Genomic DNA, 25040 nt, shown 5'->3' on the forward strand with positions numbered 1-25040 from the left:
CTAAAACAAAGGAAGAAAGGGCTGGAGAGATGGCTAAGTGGTCAAAAGTGTTTACTGCTGGTTAAGAGTGCTGGCTGCTCCTTAAGGGTATGATATCAGTTCGTAGCACCCATGTCTTCAGGTAGCTCACAACTGCTTGTTATTTTAGCTCCAGGAGACCCAATGCCCCATTCTGGCTTTTGTGAACATCTACACATTCATTCACTCAAACAAACACACACACACACACACGCACATGCACACATGAAATTAAATAGTAATAATAAAAAGAACAACAAGGCAAGCAAGAATCTGATGGTCAGAAAATATCAAGCATATAAAAATAAGGACATGGAATTCAAACGAACTTACTTGCCACTAATCTTACCATGGTTTTTCTTCAAAAGCATGTATCATAAACGTTAAAGAAATAAATTCACTGCTACTTCCCCCACTTCTGGATAAAATCATTAACATGGAAAACTACCCTTTTGCAGTTATATAATTGTACATGTGCCATAGGTTACATAGCCTCATACACACAAAGTTGTACTCTGAGGGTCTATAATCAACCAACCAATCAACCAACCATCCAACCAACCAACCAATTAATCTTACCAACCAATGTTCTTTTCTGTCAAAACTTTATTTCATATTTAATGATTATGTCAATACTGCATCTCATAGATTAAAAAATTATTAACTTCAGGGCTGGAGAGATGGCTGAGTGGTTAAGAGCATTGACGACTCTTCCAGAGTTCCTGAGTACAATTCTCAGCAATCACATGGTGGCTTACAACCATAATTGGAGATCCAATTCCTTCTTCTGGTGTCTCTGAAGAAAGTGAAGGAATACTCACATACATAAAATAAATAAATCAATCTTTAGAAATTGGTAACTTCAACGAAGTAACTAGATCCCCTCAGTATTATTTAAATGGAGATTTGGCCCCACTGCATTGTGGATGTGTAACAAACTAGACACAAAGGCCGTTAAGACATGTCAATTGGCATTCAGGCTGTTGCTCACAATGAATCACACTCCACCTCTGCTCACCCATGAAGCTCTGGTGTCTGTTATTCTATCTCCATCAGACTCCAAGACTTTCTAGTCTTTGCTTCATCCTGGCAACCATTTATTTCCTACTAAGAGCTTCACAAACCAAGTAAACCTCCACTTTGTGAAATGTCCTGCAAATCGGACGTGGGTTTGAATATGGTGTTCTAGCTATTGAGTCCCTTTTCTAATGCATGTCCTACATCATACAGACACTCAAGATGAGGAGAGGGAATTAGTTAAATTGCACTGTCCCCTATTTTATTACAAGTTTATGAAATATAAATGTTAAGCATTTATATTTTGTGACTACAAGTTATATATTTGGTGAAGTGTAATTATCCAACTAACCCCAACCCCCCGAGGAGCTAAGTTAACAGTCTTCCTCATGTATATAGCTCATCCTGGGTCCTACCCAGACAGTGGAAATGAGGTATCATTTTTTAAAGTACTTGTGCGAAATTACTCTTGAAGACACTAATATGATTTGATTTATGCTACTTTTTAAGTATGCCATTTCCAGAGTGGAAACAATTTGTGATTAATAACAAATTTGCTTAAATTACAACCTATAGTAGAATGCTCTGAAATTATTTTATATGGTATAATAGCAAATTTCTTAAGTTGTGCATAAATGTTTATGACATTGCTAGGTGGAAGGAGGATAAAGGTCAGGCCATTATGGCCAATTTCATTTTATTTGGTGAAAATAATTTAAAAAATCTTTATAGATGTCTCTGCATAATTAACAGTACATTGTACTGTTACTAGAAATCCTTTTCTCTTAGTGTACATTTTGTACATTTTCTGTAAACCAAAGATTTTAATTTTTTTAATGTGAAAAAAAGTCATGTTACAAAAGTTGTACTATGTTATTCTAAAGGAGGCCCATTGAACCCTTTCTTTCTTGAGCATGGGGTTTGAGATTCTGAGGGAAGTAGGAATCAATCATCTTTTACCTAGTAATTCATGCCATTCTAGGGCAGAAATGTTAGTCTATGTCCTTGGATAACAGCAAATACAAATAACGGAAGGCAGAGAAATATGGAAAACATTAAGCCATTGAAATCCTAACAGTACTTTTTCTGTTGTCTCCTACATCTTCTTTCAGGTTGTTCTGGATATCCTCTTTGCACAGTATAGTCCACAAGTAAGCTCATTCTTATGAATACTCTTAAGAAGCCCATCCATTTACCCTACTGAAGCAACTCCTGTTATAATCACAGGTCTGTTGTGACTTATAATAGATCAAAGTAAGCCCTCACGAAATGTTAGGGAGATAAATCACTGGGTACATTTTACAAATGTAGAAATTCAGCTACAATGAGATTTTCCCAGAATTTATCTTGGACAAAGAAAACCAAAACCTGAAGCAGAGACTGAAGAGAAGGCCATCCAGAGACTGTCCCACCTAGGGATCCATTCCATCTACAGAGACCAAACCCAGACACTATTGCTGATGCCAAGAAGTGCTTGTTGACAGGAGCCTGGTATGGCTGTCTCCTGAGAGGCTGTCAGAGCCTGACCAATACAGATGCAGATGGGATGCTTGTAGTCAGCCTTTGAACAGAGTATGAGGACCACAATGGAGGAATTAGGGAAAGACTGAAGGGCTTTGCAACCTATAGGAAGAACAAAACCAACTAACTAGATCCCCCTCCCTCCTGCCCAGAGCTCCCAGGGATTAAACCACCAACCAAAGAGTACACATGGAGGGACCCATGGTTCCAGCTGCATATGTACCAGAGGATTGCCTTATCTGGCATCAATGGGATGGGAGACCCTTGGTCTTGTGGAGGTTTGATGCCCCTGCATAGGGAAATGCTAGGAAGGTGAGTTGGGAGTGGGTGGGTGAGCTCCCTCATATAAGCTGGTGGGAGGGGAGATTGGATAGGGAGTTTGTGGATGGGGAAAACACGAAGGGAGGATAACATTTGAAATGTAAATACCCACACCCACACCTACCCACACCCTGTTCTTCCTCCAAGAGCTCTTTGTCCATAATTTGGAAACTGCTGGGAAATAGTAGAGACTAGTACATAGCAACACTTTCTATAAATCCAGGGCTCTCAAGGCTGGGAATGATTTTGTCATCTTCTCCAAACCAGTGATGAGACTTTTTTCTAAACTTGACCTACCACTTGAACTGTGGTTCCCTGCTGCCGTGTTGCCTCATGCACATGGATAGGAGCTGCACATATCTTTCAGGCTGAATGCCTATACCTCACTCTCATGACACTTTCCGGCCTTTGTGTCTGTGACTGCATGTGCTTTATTGAAAGGAGAATGTGTTGGCTAGGCTATGTGGATAAGAGTAGAAGACACCCAGAGTACTTGCTCTCTTAAAGTTATATACAAATTAAGCTTGATTTTAAGGGTAACATTTGTTTTCTGAGAGCCAACTTTTTCTCTGATTACATGATGAAAGGATGACAAATCTGGATGAAGCAGAAAAGGTCCCCATGGGATAGATGGAGTGTTTCAGAAGAACATTTTGAAAGTGACTGAGGAATGGGTGACACATGACCCAGGTAACAGATTCTGCAGCTGCTGATGGCACATGCCAGCACCAGGATCTTCCAGTGACCATTTAGTCCCTTGCAACTCCACCAGGTGTGATAAGCAGCATATCCAAGACCATTTATCACTCTGTTAGACTTTTTCATAGCCCCTGTTTCCTGGCTGGGTTATTTATGCAACATTTCTCCACATGGGAAAGCCCAGCTGCTAAAGTTTTAGAATCAGGAATAAGAACACATTTTTATTAGCTCTTTCATCTTGTCTACAGTGTTTTTCTTCGTTTAAATAATGATAGCAGCATGCTAGCTCCTCCGCTGTAACTCTGTGTAATTTTGGAGGGCAGAATGTTCATTTCTTCGTTCTGGAGTTCCAGAAGGAGGCTTGTATCACAATAGATATGAATTCAGCATGGGATACGTAGAGGTACCACAACAGAGTTTCAGATTAGTGATACCAGAAGGGAGGCAAGAGTTTAGTAGTAAAAGATGAGATAAAAGTTGCGCTCTCAGGACCCCGTCAACTTGGTTACGAAGTATGTTTGTACAATTGCCTTCCTTCTACAGCTCTGGCAAGCATGGGCCACAGCAGAATATGAAATGTGTTCAGCAAGATGAAGCAGCTCATACACAATACCAGAGACCTGCAGTTACTGTAATTTGCGAGAGGAAAACACTTGAGCCTGCAATAATTCTATCTTCCCTTTGGTCTTTTTAGCTGACTGATGGGCCAGATCTGGTCAACCCTAATATAAAGGGTGCTGGCTTCTTTTCTAAGAATATCTCTTGTATGAAGGCCAGAATAAGAACAAATACTGGTTTCAGTTCATCTTTAAGTATTTATAGCTCCAACATTAGACAGTGGTTATACCATACGAGCCCTTACAATTAAATCTTTCACATGAACAAGCCAGCATTTTTTACGGCTCAAAGCCCCCCCTTTTTTTTCTTTATTTAAATCTCCAATTTACACCATTCTTTGTATAACTCTTTATGTTTGATTCCCTTTACTAGTTTTCTATTTTTCTATTACCTCAATTTTTAAGGTCTTTTGGCTATATCATTTCTTTGGTTACAATCTTTATCTGCAGGAGGTCTTAGCCTATCCATTAAATGCTTCAACTAGACTTATGTGAATACCCCATGTGAATTCATTCAGGTTCTCTTTGGTCTTCATTAGGGGTTTTGTATTTTTCTTGTTTTCCCACTCTCTGGGTCTTGTTATCAACTAAAATCTAGGTTCCTTGAGCAGTGTTTGTTTTATTCTACATTGACTATTTTGACCTTAGTAGTGCCTGGCATATCTGTTGTATGCAAGTTATCAAATGTAGTTTACCAATGAATGGAAAAGGAAATAAGAGAGGACCCTAGCTCCTGAGTTGTTAATGAGATATAAATTTCCATTCTTTGATGGTCCTGAATATTATCCTGTACTCTGTAGTTATCTCTGGTCTTTGTGACAGGTCATAGTAATCACTTAGGGACTGAAGGATTATCACAGTATTGTCATTTTTTTCCCTATTACGTGATGAAACTAAATATTAAAGTGGATTTCTGAAAAAGATAACCTGTGATTGAAATACTGAAGAATTACTCTACATTTATTCAGAACCATGACCAGATTTTGTGTGTGGATTTATGAAAAGGCAAGAACAATGGCCCACTAAAAGACCTGAATGTTTCCTCATAAATCCAAGTATTCATAAAACCTACCTAGCTTTGTTATGCTGTGATGTGCAACTTTAATTTCATACTGTAAACTTAACTTGCTTTATAGGTTATCGTTATTATCTTCCTTAGTATAGGCCTTCCTTGTAACATTTAGTTAAAAACGAATACACGCGTTCTATCAAGTAATCATAAACTATGCTTTGACTATCTTTTCCGAGTGTTAACTGATGGATTCTCAGTATTTCCTTAACTTTAAAATTTCCAAGTTCCAATCTTTCCCTATCACCGCGGGCCTGCAGATCAGTTTCAACGTTTGGATAATACACAGAAATGTTCCTACAGTGCCAGCCTTCCCCAACCCTTTCATGCTTTAAATATTATTTCTTTTAAACAGTCTAATCTCTGCACACCACTTTCCCAGTATTTAGCCTACGGTGAGTAATTCAGTATGTTGGAAGTGACTGACAAAGTCCAGGTTTGAGCACTTAGCAGTAAACGCTCAATCTCTACACATTTGCTTCAGGCCACTTTCCTTGTCAAATAAAACTGTAACAGTAGTATCTGGCTATTATCCTGTCCTTGTGTTTTCTCATGCGCCATAGTAGACCTCACTCTACCTTCCAATACTTACATCTCTATTTTTTCTTATCCCTACCGGCAATATTGTGGTGTGCCATGTACAAACACCCTCTGAACTGTTTTCCTTTCCTGCATATGTTAAGCTTAATGGTCTATTCCAATGCAATTTTGAATTCTTTTGAAAGAAATATAGCAATCATTTTAAAATCAACTTGAAGCTACTACAGCGAAGTATGGGAGGTACACAACATACTCAGTGACCACAATTCTGTTATCCTACTCTCCTTATACTCTGAATGTAAAGCCTAGATGAAGCCAAAATCATGCTTCTCACTGCTTAGGTGAGACATCTATTAAAAACAGGTGTAAAAAGGTTTGCAAGTAGACTATAGGAAAAAGAGCATGCTTTCTAAAGCAAAAACCCAAGCATTCCTCTATTATAATTATTCCTTAAGTAGTGTTAATTAGATGAGTTGTATTTCTAGGTTTGTTTGATAGGAATTGATATCTACAATGAGAGATTTGAAATTTTTAGTAATCAATAACTGCTATTTAAATGGAGAATCAGAATTCAACTACCTCCGGGACAATTCAAGATCAGATCCAAAGCAGACCAGCCAAGTCATTATTTTGGCTTTTGGGATACTTATTTCCTACTGGTGGGGAAGAGATTTTAAAGGTGGGACCTTCTCAGAAGTAGGTCTCTAGGGGAGGGCCTTTCAAATTTAAGAGGTTGGCCTGTACTGTACCTTGTGGCTGGCTCCTTTTCAGTTCCCTGGTCCATCATGACTTTGAGTCCCTGCCAAATGTTTTTAGGGAAACTCCAATGTCTAAAGGGAAAATACCCCTCAAACCTCCCCTCTTTGCTACTGTCTTGTATCATCGTCACAGTAACACAGAAACCATTACCTTAGATATTTAGGGTTTGTAAAGAAGCAGCAATGAGACAGAGTGGGTAGTCTTAAAGTACCAAACAATAAAAACATCCCCTCCAAATTTATTTTGACAAGTCACAGATGAATGGAGATAAGTTACTCTAGTCATAATGGCCACCCTCTAAGCTCCATGTACTGCTCTCTTTCAATGTGATATAACAAAACTAGAAGGCTTTTGACAGTTCATTTTTTATTACATAGCAGATGTATGAACTAACCAGAGACTAGGATGATTACCTCTTTTAAACATGAATTCTACTTCTTTCTACAAAAGGTACTGAAATGGCCTGTCAGATTATATAGGAATTAGTTTGGGGCAAAGTGGAAATGATATGAAGTTATTTCTCAGAAGTTAGTCGTGACTCCCTGTAACAAGGGCGATTGCTAGCACCGGTTGAGAACATTTATTATTACTAGAAGATACCAAAGGAAGAGAAGAGCAGACCCTAAGAACTTTCCATTCATGTTTTCAGATAGTAATGATAGAGTAGCTTCTCAAAGGCTTTTGTGGAGCTTAAGTTCTTGATAAGTAGAAATATTTTCTGTATGTCCAGGAAATGCACACTGTGCACTTTTGGGATGGGTGCTTGTTTTAACAGCTGGGGCTGCTTTTAGCAGATAGAATACGAGATTTTACAAGTTTTTGAAAACACAGCCTTGACTGGCCAGTTGCCTCTACAATGTTTACAGAAGTCTCAGGAGAATCTACTAGTGTATTCCTTAGTCAACTTTGCTCACTCATAAACCAGGGAGACTTTATTATCTTCCTGAAGGATTTGTGAGGCAGGAGGGGACAATCTCAACTTCAATTTTGAGGTAGGTAAAATACATGACTTTCCAGGATATAACATCCATTGACCTTTATGGCCATGCCATACCTCACATGTGCCACAACAAACTAAGGGACATACAATCCTTAACATAGAATTGTTTTTTTTTTTTTTTAAAAAAAAAAAAACACTGTCAAGTTCAGTTTAATTCATGATCTCTGAGAAGTTCTACCCGCAATGAATCATCACTCTTCATTTTTTTTTCTAGAATCCTGGGATTATGTCAATAACAAGTACTAGCACATTATACTTCATAGACATTAATTTCATCTTTCATGTACATTATGAATACAGACAAACAACTCATCTATTTGCAATGGTCACATGCCATACCAATTGTGTAAATGTTTCCTGAAAAAAATATTATTTACAAGTGTTAAATAATTTTCACAAATGGAGGCAAGGATTTGTTTGTCTTCGTAAACTTGGAAGAGTTAATTTATGGAACTCTGTGTCACCCTATGGTACAAGACTAATTTTATTAAGAAGATGAACAAATTTATTATAAATTTATAAATATTCTTACTAACCCCAGCAGGAAACACCTTGAATTGAAACATATATGGTAGTTTCCAGCCTAAGTAGAAAAGGTATCAATAGGACACCATATTGGAATTTTAACTTTAAAACTATTAAGACCAATTTGACATGTGTCCTTTTGACTATCTTGCAAGACTACCTGGAAACAAGACATATCCCGCCCTGTCAATGGTCCAGATAAGGCTAATCAGGAAGCAAACAACAACATTAAACAAATGTGGGGCCATGGATTGAAGATTCTAGGGCCAACAAGGCGCTAGGGAGAGCATGTGGACATTGTCAGACCTGAGTCTTGGTGCTCCTCGCCCCTAAGCTTTGTGTTTACAGTCTGTGCAGATGCCAGCTGCCTGAAGTGCTCTACTGCTCCTCCACACCTCCCACACGACCCCGTGGCTTAGAAAACAGGAGTCAGTGTTTGTACACCAAAATGCTAATTGCCTTTCTTTATATGATTCTTTTATCTTTGCAGCTTTTCTACACCCCTAAAGAGCCTGTACTTTAAAAGATCAGGATGGTAGCAGCTAGAAATACCTGTCTAGACTGCTCAGTATCTACATATTGCGCAAAATTTTATGTTACCATGCATATTTCAAGTTAACTATGTCTTCCTCTAATTTCCACCTACATTGTCTAAAATGTCAAACTAAAGAGAACATGTTAGATGATTCTTTATTCTCTCCAGTTTGATATGAGATGCATGTTAACTTAGGGAAAAAGTTGACAACATTTCTGGAAATGTTGTTAGTGATGATGAACAGATGGCCACCCAGAAATCAAACTGATAGGTGACTACTTACTGTGCACAAATATGGTGACGAGGGAGTCCTACTTTTGGGACACAGTGAAAATCCTTGACCTAATACAAAGCCTAAGGTGAAATTCAGAGTAGAATAATTATCATAACCTGATTTCAAATTCAAAATAAAACAGACCAGTTTTAACTAGCTGTAGGCATCCCAAAGATCTTTTTGAAAACAAGCAACCCCAAAGAAACAACAAGTAAGCGTTCCTAGATGTTAGACTACACTGTCCTCCACAGCTTAGAGCACTACGTCAAAGCTGATGGTCTAGCGGCTCTGGTGGCCATTTGGGCTACACAGTGAAGACTGCAAGTTCACTGCTTTGTTTTTATAGAAACTTCACTTCTAAGAAAAAAATTTTTTTCTTTTTCAAACTTTAAAAAGAGCAGTTAAACCCAGTAATTAATTAATAAATGCTATGTATAGTTTTCAGCTAGGATTTAATTCTTCTTTGTTTTGAAACAGTAACTGATTTTCAGCTGAACCTGAAGAAATGTTGGATACAAACTTGTAAGTATCCTTTGATATTTGTCTATTCACATTCTGTGTCAAAGCTGAAATGTACTTAGAGCATAGTACCCAGACTAAAGCAGATATGAGATATGTTTATAATCTACAAAGTTACAAAAGAGATTCCAGTTCAAGCTGACAGAACATAAACTAGACTTAAAGTACTGCATTAAGAATAGCACAAATGCCACCTTTGGGTAACTACAATGGACGTTCTATTTGGAAGACGACTACAGAGAACGAAGACTGCACGGTGCTTCCTTGCTCACCGCTCCACTTGCTGCTTTTCATTCTAAGGTACTCTTCATCATAGGGTGGCAGCTGTATCTTTGTGACTAGAAGCCAACTCTTAGGCTAACTAAAGAAATTCAGAGTTTTGTTTAAAATACTTTAAACACCTGTAATAAACTACGGAATTTGCCAAGAATAGAGGTACTCTGGTTAGCAATCCAAAGGGTTTAAATATGAATGCAATCCATAAGAACAGTAACAACAACAAAAATAGAACAATTTTTTTTCTCAATAAAAATAGGCCAGTCGCTAGAAGGTATCATTCTGTGAAGACATTATTTTGAAGCCCTAGTCAAAGGAGCCTGTGGAATTTGCCACTGGGTTTCTACTTTGTGCCTGGAGAACCTTATGAAAAGCAGTCCTGACACAACAGAATGACATTTGCAGAATGTAATACTGGAGTGAGAGAACTGAGGTTGATGGCTACAATCACATTCCTGTGTATTGAACTGTTACATCTTAATTATTCATTCAGCTCATTGGTCCAATAGCATAAAAATAGAGAACAGCATCTTGAAGTTTATCTCATTCCATGTTCAGAGACAAATGGCTTAACCATTCTTCCCATTATTTTCTGAAGGCAAGTCCTTGTTTACAGTCTGATGGTAAACACATGCTGGTAGTTTCCAAAGCTACTGTATGAAGAGGATGCTGAAGGCCATCACTATACAGCATATGGCGACATAAGGACTCTTGCGTTCCCCTGTTGAAGAAAAGAAGACATTCCTCTTGGTTGGATGAATGACTACTATGGATATGATAAGGCTATAAGAGAGGGAAAACAAGGACCCAGAGACAACAAGCAAGAATGTACATTAAAACTGCAGCTCAAGGAAATAAACTTAAGTGATCTAACCCAAATCCAAACCCATTCTTATCATGTACTGTATCAATGTGAGTGATCATGCCACAGTGAACATGTGGAGGTTAGAGGACAAATTTCAGAGTGGGTTCTTCTTTCTGACTTGATATGAATTTTGGATACTGAACTCAAGATTATTAGGCTAGTGCCTCTTCCTGCTGAACTTTGCTGCCACATCATGAGATAATATTATTATTCTAACTCTACTTTGTAGTTTGCAAGTGTGTACTATGTAGATGTCAATGTCATGTCTCAATGTAAAAGGAAGGGCTGGGTGGACATGCTAGTTGCTAAATCCAAACTATTTATGAGACGTGTACCAGAGAGCACCTATGCTGTGCCTCCAGAGCCAAAGTCTAGTTAGTTCTCTTCCTGAGATAAGGGGAATTTCTACCTATACATAGAAATTTACTGGACAGCATTCATTCGTCTTTACACTGTGGTAGGGTTCATGACACTTGTAGAGTTTAGAAAGCATTCCTATGTGAAAACAAGCTAAACAGCCACCATAGCCAATATTACCATGGAAACAAATAGGCATTAGCTCCCCTTCTCTTCTCCCCCAAACAACTTCTTTTGATATAGATATGGTATCACGTCTTTTACAGTCATATCCATATATGTTTGGGATGAAAAGTTTGAGAGATTTTAGATTTGGGAGATTTTAGAGTATCTGTCTAGATATCATTATTAAAAAAATTTAGAAATTCTCTGAAATCTGAAATACTGTGTTATCTCCATACTCAGTTTCTAAAGTCTCAGTATTTCAATACATTAAAAAGATGAAAGTAGAAATTAAATACAAGACTTCTATAATGAGTCAATTTCACACTAGTTTAAAAATGTATGTATTTGGAGGCTTTCCTTCTCCTGATCCAGATCTGATGTCAGCTGAAAGTATCTTGCCAGTACACAGACCCTGTAAGAGAATTCAACTCATTGTAATTGTTGTTTCTTTAGTAACTGTAAGCTGTACTAATTCCAAGGGTACCAGGCATAAGAATGAAAGAAGGAGTCACATACAAACAGCTGTGGAACATCTGGATCCTTTGTAAGCCTATAAGAGATGGCTCTGACTTACTCTCACTTCAGTTCTCCCATGCTGTCTAAATTTCATTTCCCAGTAACCAAGCTTCTTATTTCACATTAGATGTTCACTTACCTGGCTTGCCAACTTGGAAATGTCAACCTTGACTTCTCTCATTAACTAAAATTCTCAAACTCATTTTATGTTAAGAGCTTCTCCACCGACCCTGCATTGATATACTACCATATTTATATATTTGTGTCTGTCTAATGCCAAAAATAAGAGAATATCACTTATATTAAAGAAGCAGACATATAGCCAGGCATGTGATTGACCACTGCTTATAGGCCCATCCTCCAGATAATCACCCAATCAATGTGGTCCACAATATTGAGACCCTGTCCTCAAATCTAAACCAAAACAAACTAAACCAAACCAAAACCAACAAAAATTCTAAGTTAAACCATACTAAAAAAATAAAACCAAAATAAAAAATACATATTTGGTATTCTGAAAAGTTTTAGCTTTATTTGCCTTTGCCCTTCTCCCCCTCTTCCTCTCCACTCAATAGACATTTAATAGACTTTCTTTTATTAAAGGAGGATCAAAAATGAACAGGTTTTAGAGCAACATCAGTTCAAATGAAAAAAAAAACAAACAAACATCATCATTCAAAAACAGAACACACTGGTTCACGATGATAACCCATTAGGGCTAAAGTCTCATGAAGCACCTCACTGACCCATAAACTTTATGAAGATGTTATAAAAGCCTGCTACTCTCTTCAGGGCTAAAGTCTCATGAAGCACCTCACTGACCCATATGAAGATGCTATAAAAGCCTGCTACTCTCTTCAGGGCTGGGATGCTCACTGCTTACAGCGTCACAGTAAACACCCAAAGGGTGCAATTATCCCTGTACTGAGTTTTCCATCTGCTCAATATTAATTCTTGAGGAAGTTCCTTCTTCATCTTATGACTTAGAATGTTATCATTTACAGATGGGTTTCATTTTTATGTTTTTCATTTTCTTAAAAGAGATTGCCATGTGGTAGAGCTAAAATGTCTTTAGTTGAACTTGAGAGTAAGAATGTTATTTCTTGTCTGGTCAGAGCTTGTGCAAGTGAAGTAAGTGAATGTGAAACAGTTGCTGTTGTTTGATTTATAACAAGATAAGATGATCCGACTAGCTGTATCCCATTAAAATCACAGCTATTTTTCCTGGAAAAAAAACAAGAAAGCTTTTCTTTGTGTGTGTCAAGAGTAGAGAGGAGCAGGTGCCTGACAAAAAAGTGTATCAGCTCCAGTGTTTCCAAACCATCTTGTTGAAATAAAGCAAACGCTTTCAGATAATTGTAGGGAGGAACACTTGAGGAGGGGGATATACACAAATGAACAAGTAAAAAGAAAAGGTATTTATAGTTAGAAAAACAGACAATATTTGAGGTCATAACCACAAAAAAAAAAAATAAAAAAAATAAAAAAAAGGGGGCACTTGGGTTGGCTGCAACATAGAATTGTTGACACATCTAACTCCTACATAAAATGGACGAAAGCCATCTCAGTGGTTTTCTTTATGACTTAGCAGCTTTACATGACAGAGATGGAAACTTTTTCTCTGTCATCTGTCTCTGCACTTTCTTAACCACCTTGTTCTTGGCAATTCTCTTGATTAGATATATTTTCTTTTTCAGGGTGATCTGCCTCCTAGACAGCTGGTTTACACTTACGCTATGTGCATGAGGCACTGATGGTGGAAATCTATTTGTTTCTTTTTAACATTTCTTCTGTTATTTTAGGGTTCGTTGTCATTATTCATGACTGAGTACCAGACAAGTCTCTACACAAACCACTTCAGTAGCCATGTGTTGTAAGGAGAAAAGTAACTATTACAAGTTGTACTCTGAGTTTCACATGTAAATTATGGATGTGCACCTTTGCCATTATGCAAAACAAAAACTTAAAAAATGGATCAAATGTTTCAAAATCCTGATTTATAAATTAACAAAACAGCACACATGGTATAAGACACATGGTAGAAGAGCATGGTATAAACAGGTAATACAAATACCATCTGAATTTGCTGCAAGTCCACAAATGCATGGAATCTGATAGCTAATTTCAGTAGGGTTTCTTCTATGTTTTCTATGTCCCTGTCAATAAAATATTTCAGTCTCCAACTACATCTAGTTTTAAGTAGCAGAAAGAAAAACAATTAGTAGAATTTGGTAAACTCTTGCAAAAGTATACAGAATTGAGAATACTACACTTGGGAAACAGACCTTTGATTGCCACGAGCATAATATAAATAAAGTGGCCAATATTTTATAGTTGAAGAAATGGATGGAGATCAGATACTTACCAATTCGGGCACACTTCCAAAATATTCCCAATAGTCTGCACAGTATAAAAAAAAGGACAAAAATAATTACTGATTATGAGAAAGCCAAGTATTTCTGTTAACATCAGAGAGAACATTAATTCTGTATACTAGATTTTAAGCTGTGATCTTTGTCCCACATCTGAAATGTGCCTGTCTGACATTGAGCCACCACTTATTTATGAAAACAGAACAGGGTTCACTGTGAACCATTACCAAAAAGAAGCAACTGTTAAGTGGAATATATGTTTACCATAGGTTGGAATTAGGGTATATTAATGTGAGACTCTTATAATTTATACAAGGAGTCAGTCAATTAATTCATTTAACTTCAAGTCCCTTAACACTTTCAAAGGCAGAAATATTACATGTCAATTTGAGAATTAATTCTGAGATATTGATAGATGAAGATAGTTTTTTTGATGAATTTTTATAATATACTGGATCTATTTCTTGCAAATATAGCTCTGTGTTTCATTAAAATAGTACACTCTAGGGAACGTTCTTACATAAATGTGCAGCTACATTGTTAACATAATGAAAAGTCTTAGTTTAGGGGAAATCAAGTGTAGAAGCTTATTAAATGTGACAATTAAAACACATATTCCAGGAATAATAGTTAAAATGAAGATACTCTTTTTAATCCCATGAATAAAAAAATTATAAATTAAATACATGCACATAGAAATGGACACATTTATGTGGAATGCAAAAAAATGCAACAGCTTTGGTAAATGAGCCATCAACACAAAAGTTACAAAAACAACAGATACTATTTCGTTTATTTGTGATAATATTACATATATATCTGTAACTATGTTTATATATTTTTATTAACTATATTTATAAAAGAGTACTAGTTAAGACAAATCAATCTTACATATTCCTTATATTAGGATTGGCTTAATAAAAATCACAGAACTTAAATTCCAGGGATATTTATAATACTTTTTCCTACAATGAAATACATAATTAATGAGTCATTGTGTGTAAAGAGAAAGCTAACAGACAAATAACCCAAGTTCTGAAAATAACCTAAGCTACTAACAAGGCGGAAGTATGCCTTAACTCAGTCCTACTTATTGTGTTACTGGGAGGAGTACTTTATTTCTTTAATAACAGCATCTATGCTCAGAGGATTTTGTAAGGAATAAATGAATGATTAGATAGTCTTTAGAGTAACATACAATGTTAGGACTAAAGGAACAAGTGACAATATGTTATTCAGAATTTGCTTATTCTCCACCAAAGAGTCAAAAACTGTGGTCATCTGTGCAGAGTTATGTGTGTGTGTTTGAGTCTAGGTACTTAGGCGTTGCAATAAACACTAATGATTTAAAGCTACTCTGGTTGTCTAATTATTATTATTATTATTATTATTTTTAAAAGGAACTTTGGTAGTCACTAAAAACCATTACAATTTGGTATTTAATTTCTATGGATTGAATGTATATGCATATGCTGACAGTATTATAGGCTTAGGGAACTAGGAAAAATGTAAGAAACAATTTTCCAGTATTGCCTTTTTCAAGATCATTTCAATCATCAGAAAATGAAGTTAAATTTAAATAATGAAGTCATCAAAATGTTTTATACCAGCTATCTAGGGGTCTCCACCTAACTTGGTATATACAATTACAAATTTATAAGTCTCAGAGAAAACATGTAAAGGAAAAAGAATCTAATAATTACTGTTATAGACAGGTAGTATATATATTCTTATCTATAATGCAATAAAATTATTTCCAATCACATAGATTAGCTCATATTATGAAATATAAAAACAGGAAAGCCCTTCCAGGCCTGTAGTGTAGGAGAAATATACTACTACTCAACCTTTCCTGTAAGGCTGGTAGCCCTGAGAACTCCTTGATCACTGTAGCATGTTCTGGATACATTCCTACTCCCCAAGAAAAGAGGGCAGACATGTCCACATGCAGCTTCCCTTTGAAGGAAAACTTTATGATAGTACTGGAAAAGTAAAAATACTCAATTATAATTTGAAGTTATTATTCTTTAATAATGAACTCCTATTTATTAGGCCTTACATATTATAATTCCACATTACGAATCAACTAGAATAAAGTGTAAAACATCATATATAATAGCTCAGAGAAGAAGGGGACACTGGGAAACCATGTCTCCAAGGTTAACAGGACATTGCTATAACAATGAATGGATATTTAGTGTTTCACCAGCAGTCGGATAAATCCTTCCTCTGATTTTACTCAGTGGGTGAAATTTTAGGTCACACCAGATCATTCTTGAGATTTATTTCGTAATTTAGGAAGATACTGCAAATATATTTTGGTGCCTTAAAACATGAAGAAAATGTAAGACGTTACTGAAAACTGTTATAACTAGAATTAAACTGCCTAGTGATTTTCATAGTAATTTACACTTGATGTCGATGAGAACTGTCTTCACAAATTGTTACTCGTAACATACCCAGTTTTATTTCTGTCCAGGATGCTGGGTGCCAGGGATCGGATATAAGCACATGTACATATAAGCAGCAAGATTACAGTCAATAGACTCTGAAAATTGAAAATGGCAGACTATAAAGAGAAAACAAAAACAAAAACAAATTAATATCACAGAAACTTCCTATGCAAAAAAATGTTAGACAATTCTGCATTACAGGCAAACAGGATGTTGTACAAAATGCAACCCAGCATCATGAAGTCTTTACAGTGTACTTTCGTTCCATTTTTTTAGGGCAGAGAATACAGGAGATACAGTAGAAAATATAAGCTCAGGAACTTAATGTCATGGACTCAAAACATCCAAGCAAAATGGACTCAGTATACAATTACCACGGAGTGTTCAAGACATGCAGAGGCCTAAACAATAAACAGTGTGGTCTCCACACACCAACAGTGGCTGGTTCTATGACTCTAGTGCATTCACTGGCCTCTTAGTCTTCATTTGGTATTTACAGATCTGAGCAGAGCCAAGGAGAAAGATTAAATACTGACTAAAGTTTCTTTCAAGCAAACTTTTTGCTTGGGATTACCATGCTTTAAATTATAAGATCATGTTCCAAGCCCTGACAACTACTAAAATTATTAGACATTGGTGAAAGAAAAGCACCTGCCTTTCTTTTCACTGTTATTTGTTAAATAATAGTTCCTTCCATTCTAAAAGTTAAAATAGGAATCCTAAGAATTATATATTTAAATAGGCAAACGGGAAATCATATGCTTCAAATCTAAATAAACCAAACTTTGGCTCATTCTTCAATATCTAGATCCTCTTCTAGTGCTTTCAACTGCTGAGCCCTTTCCAGAAGTCTCCTGGAATCCACTTATCCTCCCTCGGTATTTCATACACTTCTTTTTTTTAATGGGCTCGGCTACTCCTGAACTAGAGATCCTTTTGCATTTGCCTACCAAGTGATGGGATTGTAGGTACACACCCAAGTTTTCCCTTAGGAAGCTTTTCTCTATGCCTCCCATAGCAATAAACACTTTCATTATAAAAGTCACTCCTTTTAAGTGTGAACACTATACTATTTTACTGTCTCCAATATCTGGCCACATGTCTGTAGCACAGTGCAAATCCAAAGAGATGATTCACTATAAACACTTTTAAGAAGATGCAAGAATATCACGGTGTATCATAAAAACTCTTCTATTATAAGCAGATGCCTAAAATGCATCAATTCCATTTAACAGTCAACAGTATGTCTACTTAGTTAACTTAGAAGCATTTCTTAAAAACCAAAACCAGGAGGAATCTGTTGTAATTATTTTTCAAAGGTAAAATGCTACCTTTAAATTAGGCTTACTTGAAAACTTCAGAAAAAACTTCAAGAGAATTAAGAAATGTACAGGGAATGATTATCTACACACACACACACCACACACACACACACTTTCTAACCTTCAGGCACAGTAACCAAATGAAACACAAAACAGACTAGTATGATAGGAACTAGAACGAAACCTTCCGATTTCTAAGCTAAAAAGGAAATGTATTACATTAGGATCAAAGGAAAAAAACTAAAAAAGAAATTAGCAAACTGATAAAAAGTTCTTATTAAAATTCTCTTTATGTATTTTTATAAATAAAAAATGACTAAAAAAAGGATTGTCCATTACTTAGCAAGTTGTATGTGTGTTTGTGTGAGCGCATATTTATGTATTTATACTTGCACTTGTGTGTGGAGGGCAGGGGTAGAAGGTTTTTAAGGTAGGATCCTTCATGAAAACTGGGCCTTGCTGATTTGGCTGAACAGGGTGGACATCAAGTTTCTGAGTCTCCTGACTGTTTTTCCAGCCGTGGGATTATAATTCCACTTTTAAAATGTAGGTAAAGGGGGTTGAATCCATGTGACAAAAACCTTTTACACACAAAGTATAAGTGTTGGGCAAACAGGATGCAAGATGTCAAAGCTGGCATAGGTTTAGCTCTAAATACTGATGCAAAAGTAGGAGACTGTGGATGGGTTTCATTAGTGAGTTTTATTGTCTGAAAAAGATGAATGGAAAACTTTAGCCTGACTGTCCTGTAATTCAGTGTCAACCACACTAGCCTTGAACTCACAGAGATCTGCCTGCCTCTGTCTCCCAAATGCTGAGATTAAAGGTGTGAGACACCACACACACATTTGTGTGTACAATCGTTTACAAATGAAAGCTGTGTACATGCTTACAGCTTTGTTCTGGGGTCTAAGAACTCTATAATTTAAACAAATAACATTAAATGGTAAAGTCTTTCAGATATACTGAGACTCTGTTCAAAAGTATTTTCTAAGTTATGGATATCAGTCTGTTAACTAAAACATACCTCTTAATGCTTAGCACAGTTGTCTATTGATACAAACTAATTTCTGAGTTAAGTGAAACAGAAGTACTATTTTGTAAAAAATAAAATGTGACTTTCCATATGAAAATGTTAATAAGGGGAGAATGGAATCTAAATAAAGAAAGCATCTCATAACAAAATACAAAGATGCAAAATCTATTAACAAACCAATTTATTGATAAACCAATGTAGATTAGAACATTGAGCTGGGCATGGTGGCTCACGCCTTTAATCCCAGCACTTGGGAGGCAGAGGCAGGCGGATTTCTGTTCGAGGCCAGCCTGGTCTACAAAGTGAGTTCCAGGACAGCCAGGGCTACACAGAGAAACCCTGTCTCGAAAAACAAACAAACAAACAAACAAAAAAGATTAAGTACATTATTTTGTTAATTATCCAAGAGAAGTTTACAACCAGTTGTGAATTTATACTTACCTGTCAAAGACATTTTGGAAAAATAAGCAAAAGGACAAAAATATATGTATTACCATATGAAAGACCGAAGGCAATTTTTACCTAGTGTCTACACCTAGCACTACCTGGAACTCCAATATTTTAGGAGGTGCCCAACTTTGAAGAGGCCCACATTTTGAACAGGATGTGTTGTTCTAACTCATTCTAGGACAAATGATACATACATTTTCAGGAGGCCTGCATAGCTGAGTAGGTAAACTTGCTAAATGAGAACTGCAGATACTCAACTGCTTTACAATTTAAAATAGTAATTACAAGACATGTTGGTTTTCATGGGACTACAAGTATACATACTCCTGTGTGCTAATTTGCTAATTACTAACTTTCTGGGGACTTTTTACTTTTTAAAATCCATGATAATATATGTAATTTAGATATATTGATATCAAAGTAAAATAACCCTTCACCAGGTTCTGACCTCTTTTCATTCCTAGAGCAATGGTTCTCAGCCTTCCTAGCACTGTGACCCTTTAAAACAGTTCCTCATGTTGTGGTGTCCCATCAACCATAAAACTGCTGCTACTTCATAACTATAATTTTGCTAGTGTTATGAAGTGAAATGTAAATGTCTGATCTGCAGGATACCTGACATGGGACCCCAAAGACGTGATGACACACAGGCTGAGAACCACTGCTTTAGGTAACAAAAGAGACGATGACTCCTTTTTCACACACAAACACATATTTATACAGACTTTTTTTTTTTTTTTTTTTTTGAGACAGGGTTTCTCTGTATAGTCCTGGCTGTCCTGGAACTCTGAAATCCGCCTGCCTCTACCTCCTGAACAGATTTTGATTTTAATAGGACAGTGACATAAAGGACACAAAGCCAATTTCCCATAGAATACCTTCTTTCTTTTTATTAATTTAGGGCAGTGCCACATTTATTGATTCATAATTTACCCGTACAAAAAGTGTACTTTGCTAACCCTGCCTATAGGCACAATGTCTCCAAGCTTCACTCTTCTAAATGGCGTGCAATGGCTACGTGAAACTATTCTTGCACATTTATAATTCTTGAACAAGCTCAGAAACACTGCGCCAGAGCAACTTATAAATCACATCATGACTAAGGTCTGCTCATCTGTATTATATAAAGGTTGATCAAATTTGTATTTTCTAAAACATCCTGTCAAACTAGTCAGCTCACATCTCTAGAGGAGTTATGGGCGATGGGAATTACAACTTAGATTCTCAATGAAATATCTAGCTCCTATTCTGCTAAAGCTGCTACAAATCTGGGGGCATAAACCAATACAAATTTATGACTACCTAGTATTTCTAAGGTGCTCTATACCACTCTGACATGTAAATCACTATTTCTGTGGCTCCGACCACACTCTTCCTATCTGTTAAATGTTCTTGTGATCTCACTGCTCTCTCTCCTCCAGGATAATCCTCCAAATGAAAATTTGGACTCAAAGTCTCTTGTCACATAGGATTAGAAATGCATTCATGTCTTTGTATGGATGCATGTATTGGCTTTTCAGTGGGTACATTCTCTCTACCACATCTATAAACGTTTCCTTTCCTTAAAGAAGTATTAAATGGCATTCCCTTGAATCAGGGCTGCCTGTGGCATGCACTGGAACACAATACCTACTGCAAGGGAAGGAAGCCTTAGGCTTGTGGGACATAGAAGCCCTGCCTTCAACTTAGATCTCTGAGAATTGTGCTCTTCCTTGTAAAACACTGTGTCAGTGGCTCCCAAGTTATTTTCTCTTATGTTCCTCACTCATGTCTTTCCATTGCAGCCTTATCACCAGCCACAACTAGCTAGACCTTTGGAAGTAACTGGAGCTTCCAAGAGCTTGGAACAGCCATGCTAGCCGAGTTAACGGAGCCAGATGAGGAGCTACTCAGTAATCTTTCTGAAGTAATGTACAATTAAGTAGTGAAGTAACAAAAGACATGCACAGGGATTCCTAGTTGTAGAGCTATTCTTTTTTTTAAAAAAAAGATTTATTTATTTATGCAGATGAGCACACTGTCACTATTCTCAGACACAGCAGAAGAAGGCATGGGATCTCATTTCAGATGGTTGCGAGCCATCATGTGGTTGCCGGGAATTGAACTCAGGACCTCTGGAGGAGCAGCTAGTGCTCCGAACCACTGAGCCATTTCCCCAGCCCCCTCTAGAGTTATTTTCTCTCTCTCTCTCTCTCTTTTTTTTTTTTTCGAGACAGGGTTTCTCTGTGTAGCCCTGGCTGTCCTGGAACTCTTTGTAGACCAGGCTAGCCTCGAACTCAGAAATCCACCTGCCTCTGCCTCCCAAGTGCTAGGATTAAAGGCGTGGGCCACCACTGCCCAGCTAGAGTTATTCTTGACTGCTAAAGTTATATCCTCCCAAGTTTGGATATGGGAGCTTGTTCAAGAATTATAAATAAAAGCATCCTGGACATTTGTTAGTAGAACTTTTTTCAAAAATCACTCCTAAACATTGGGAGCTGGGTCTCCAATAAACAAGTACAAAAATAAATTAAAAAAAAATCATAGACACTTCTTACCTGCAATGATTGGTTACTGACAAGACTTAATCGACAGAAAGGATACTGTCTTAACTTACAATATTTTCATTAGCATTAGATCGCTTTGGCTCCATGCAGACTCAGTTTTAGTATCAGCAAAACAAAATGTTTACCTTGTTCCCTGAGTAAGAGGTTTTTTTTGTCAGTAACATTGTCTTAGGGCTTCAAATGTTCATTGCTCACATTTAAAATAATTTTTTTTCTGACATTAATCTCTCCAGTTTAACTCAACTATACTTTAAAATTATGAGTTAAATACCGAAGACAAAAATTTAAAACACTAGCTAATAACACTTTCACTTACTAATATAAACTTGTTTTATATAAAAGTAGAGTAGTTTATTCTTATCTAAGGAGAGAGAACACAGAATCAACACCCTTAACCTAATTATGGTAACATTTACAGCACACTTGGTCAACATTTTATGATTTACAAACCTAAGTCAGGTCAGCATTTTCCAACTAGATTTTATGAGACCGAAGTCTGTATGAACTATTATCTTTTAAAAACGAGAACCACAGAAACAGTGATTAATATTAGTCTGCAAATACAAACACATGCTATATATCAAGTGACCAAAACTGACTGAACACATAACCTGTCTTTGAGTTTATTACACACCTGGATTACTTAACACATAAATTTACCGTTGAATACATGAACTTTCCTTGTCAGTGGCATCTGATCTGACTGGTCCTGTTTCACAAGTGTATAAGACCTTATCTTCTTACTTTCCACTACAGAACTCTGGTTGTGAGTCAAGCTATAGTTCAGAGTTCATAAATCTCTTGATGTGTCAGTAGCTATCTGGTCCAAAGGTGGAACCAATATTTGATTAGTAGTTTTAGAGAAATGAATTCTTCACATACCTCGATAAAATGATTGAAAAGATATTCTGAAGGGAAAAAAGCAAATCCTACATGAAAAAAAAAATGTACTTTGCAATCAAGAAAATATTAAATAAAGTCTAGGTTGTTTGGTAAAACAGAAAAGTTAAATGCTGGGTGTTGGTTACTCACTTGAATCATTCAATGCTTTAAAAAACAATCCCCCAAATTTAGACTTAAACTATAAAGATACTACAGTCTCTAGGAACTCAAAGTATTTATTTGCTGTTAAGCACTCTAAGAGAAGGTCACTGCATCTACATTAGATTCCTATTAACCTTATACAATGGCTTTCAGAGTGAAGTTCATGGAATGCTTTCATAAGGTCATACTATAGAGACATATGCTTTTGTACTGTCATTTTTATTGTTAACACAACAAGAATTATGGTTAAAAAAATTTACCATTTTACTTTTCTCTCACAAACCTTTCTTGGATTTCCTCTGTGATTAATGGCACACTTGACTAAGGACCAGAATATAAAGACAAATGGAGCTGCTAAGTTTCATCTTTACCTTCTATGTCATTTATAACCAAGATTATTTTTGGACATTACACTTAATATTTAACACGTGTAACTTATAGCCAGTAACATCTCTAATAAAACATTACATACATTTTTTTTCTCACAACACTTAAAAAAGTAAAACATAGATTTAATACTATCACACATCCTTCCAAAGCCATTCTACAAATATAGGGATACATATAATTCACCCTTCAACCCTCCAATTCCAGTTACACACCCATATATTCAACAAATCATAGGTTAAAAAAATCTGGAGCAAAAATCTGCATATCTTCATGAACACACCAGTCACTTTTCTTGTTATCACTCCATAGTCATAAGATAAATCTGAGGCCTGGCTTTACTTACTAGGTACTCGATCCTAGACAACCCAGGCTCCCTACTTTTCTCTTCCTTTACCTGGAAATATCTCAGAAGTCAGGAATTTAAAGCAAGACAATGCTTAGAAATTACATCTTGTACATACCAAGTACTAATAAACAAAAGCTTGTTTTTGGAAAAAGTTAAAATACTGTACATCTTAAATTATCATGATTTTATCTAAGTAGGAGAGGATGTAAAATGTACCTTTGACTCTTTTCTAAGAGCAAAGTAATTCTACTTGTTTCTAGGTAAATAGGCAAGAAAGCAATTTTTCAAGTTCTGTAACTGTTTATTAACAACATCCTTTTGACCAAGAATATACTATCTGCAGTACGAAGTGAAAAAAAAAAAAAGGCTTTAATGGACTCAAATTCAGTATCTTCTAGTCGTAGAATGTGAGGTCTAGTGGGGGTGGGAGAGTCCTGGCTGCTTCTGAGATTATAACACAAACATGCTTTCTCTAGAAATATAGTTATAAATGGCTTCTAAACCCACGTAAGTGATAGTGAAGGGAGATTCGGCATTTACCATAATACTGATAAGATACATTCGTAGATCTTTAAAAGTTAATTACTAATGTCTACTTTACTCAGGGGCTTTCTGTTCCTTGTCCTGACCTTTGTTGTTGTTGCTATTTGTGATTTATAGTGTAAGGTTTTCTGAGGCTTAAACTATTAAACAATCAATAACAACACGCACAGGAACTCCCAAAGTGAGTGGTGGTCTGCGAGTAAGGCTCAAGTTCCTACGAGACAGGTAACTAAAATCATTAAAAACATTCGTTTGCAAAGAAGTGTCTTTAGAATTGAAAACACGATGAGGGAGGGGCCCTATCTTGCCGTTGATTCGACAGGTAAAACGGAAGCAGTAGGATCTAGGGTTAAGAAAACCGGCAATCCATTAATTACTGCAGAAAGATGCAGGTTGGGTGACACACGGAACACATAAAAGAAAGGGGAAAGGGGGAAACTGAGACTCCAGCGTTTGAAAGTGTATATCCGTCCAGATATTTGTAGCAGATGGCAATCGGTTTAGTGGAATGCCACCGCAATTCCACACTAAACAACGCAGCAAGTCGGCCTCTTGGCGAGGGGCCGAGTCCACCACCCGGGTTCTTCCTAGGACTGTTGGCCTGATGCTCCGGGATGAGCATCGCGGGCCGCATGACTCCCGGCCTGTGCACCCTCGGGTCCCCGGAGAATCACGCTAGCGCCAGGGCTCCCGCGCCCCACAGCGCCCGCACCATCCCCGCCGCCCCGCACGAGCCGCGGCCCCGCCGAGAAACTCAACCGCGGCCAGGAAGCCCAGGTTCTTACCATAGTGAGGCCGGTGCTGGTCCAGCCACATCACCCTTCCGGGCCGGGGCGGAAGAGGATGCACGCCCGCTGTGCTTCCCGCTCGCTCCAGCGGTCCGGTTGGACCTATCGCGGCGCCTCCGCCCATCCCGCACCATTCAGACTCCGTGATAGGCTTCTG

At 37.0% G+C, this 25040-nt stretch overlaps 1 protein-coding gene, 1 long non-coding RNA gene and 1 other non-coding gene across 5 annotated transcripts in view; 1 reads left to right on the forward strand and 2 right to left on the reverse strand.

Moving 5' to 3' along the window:
• The window catches only part of LOC115032933 (uncharacterized), a 41945-nt gene extending 28347 nt beyond the window's left edge, over nucleotides 1-13598 (forward strand). Inside the window, exons 4-5 of the long non-coding RNA XR_015045385.1 lie at nucleotides 9373-9417; nucleotides 10289-13598. This is a non-coding gene — a long non-coding RNA (uncharacterized LOC115032933). The remainder of the gene's footprint in view (nucleotides 1-9372; nucleotides 9418-10288) is intronic.
• On the reverse strand, nucleotides 4372-25021 carry Tmem167a (transmembrane protein 167A). 3 transcript variants are annotated; one of them, XM_085830917.1, is made up of 5 exons: nucleotides 24881-25021; nucleotides 16425-16534; nucleotides 15813-15947; nucleotides 13959-13993; nucleotides 4372-11489 (listed from the first exon to the last, which is right to left on the reverse strand). In XM_085830917.1, the coding sequence occupies exons 1-5, from the start codon at nucleotides 24881-24883 to the stop codon at nucleotides 11458-11460; spliced, it is 315 nt and encodes a 104-aa protein (XP_085687043.1). In that variant the 5' UTR covers nucleotides 24884-25021; the 3' UTR covers nucleotides 4372-11457. The 3 variants fall into 3 exon arrangements, with proteins under 3 accessions (XP_085687043.1, XP_085687042.1, XP_021035758.1); XM_085830916.1 differs by having other exon boundaries at nucleotides 4372-10411; nucleotides 24881-25020; XM_021180099.3 differs by lacking the exon at nucleotides 15813-15947 and having other exon boundaries at nucleotides 4372-10411; nucleotides 24881-25018.
• LOC115029168 (small nucleolar RNA U109) lies at nucleotides 15783-15916 on the reverse strand. The gene has a single exon (XR_003834728.1). It is a non-coding gene; the product is annotated as a small nucleolar RNA U109 (small nucleolar RNA).
• Nucleotides 25022-25040: the final 19 nt, after the last annotated feature.

This window comes from Mus caroli, unplaced genomic scaffold, assembly GCF_978045245.1.
Source record: "Mus caroli unplaced genomic scaffold, Mus_caroli_1 scaffold_15, whole genome shotgun sequence".
Taxonomy (NCBI): domain Eukaryota; kingdom Metazoa; phylum Chordata; class Mammalia; order Rodentia; family Muridae; genus Mus; species Mus caroli.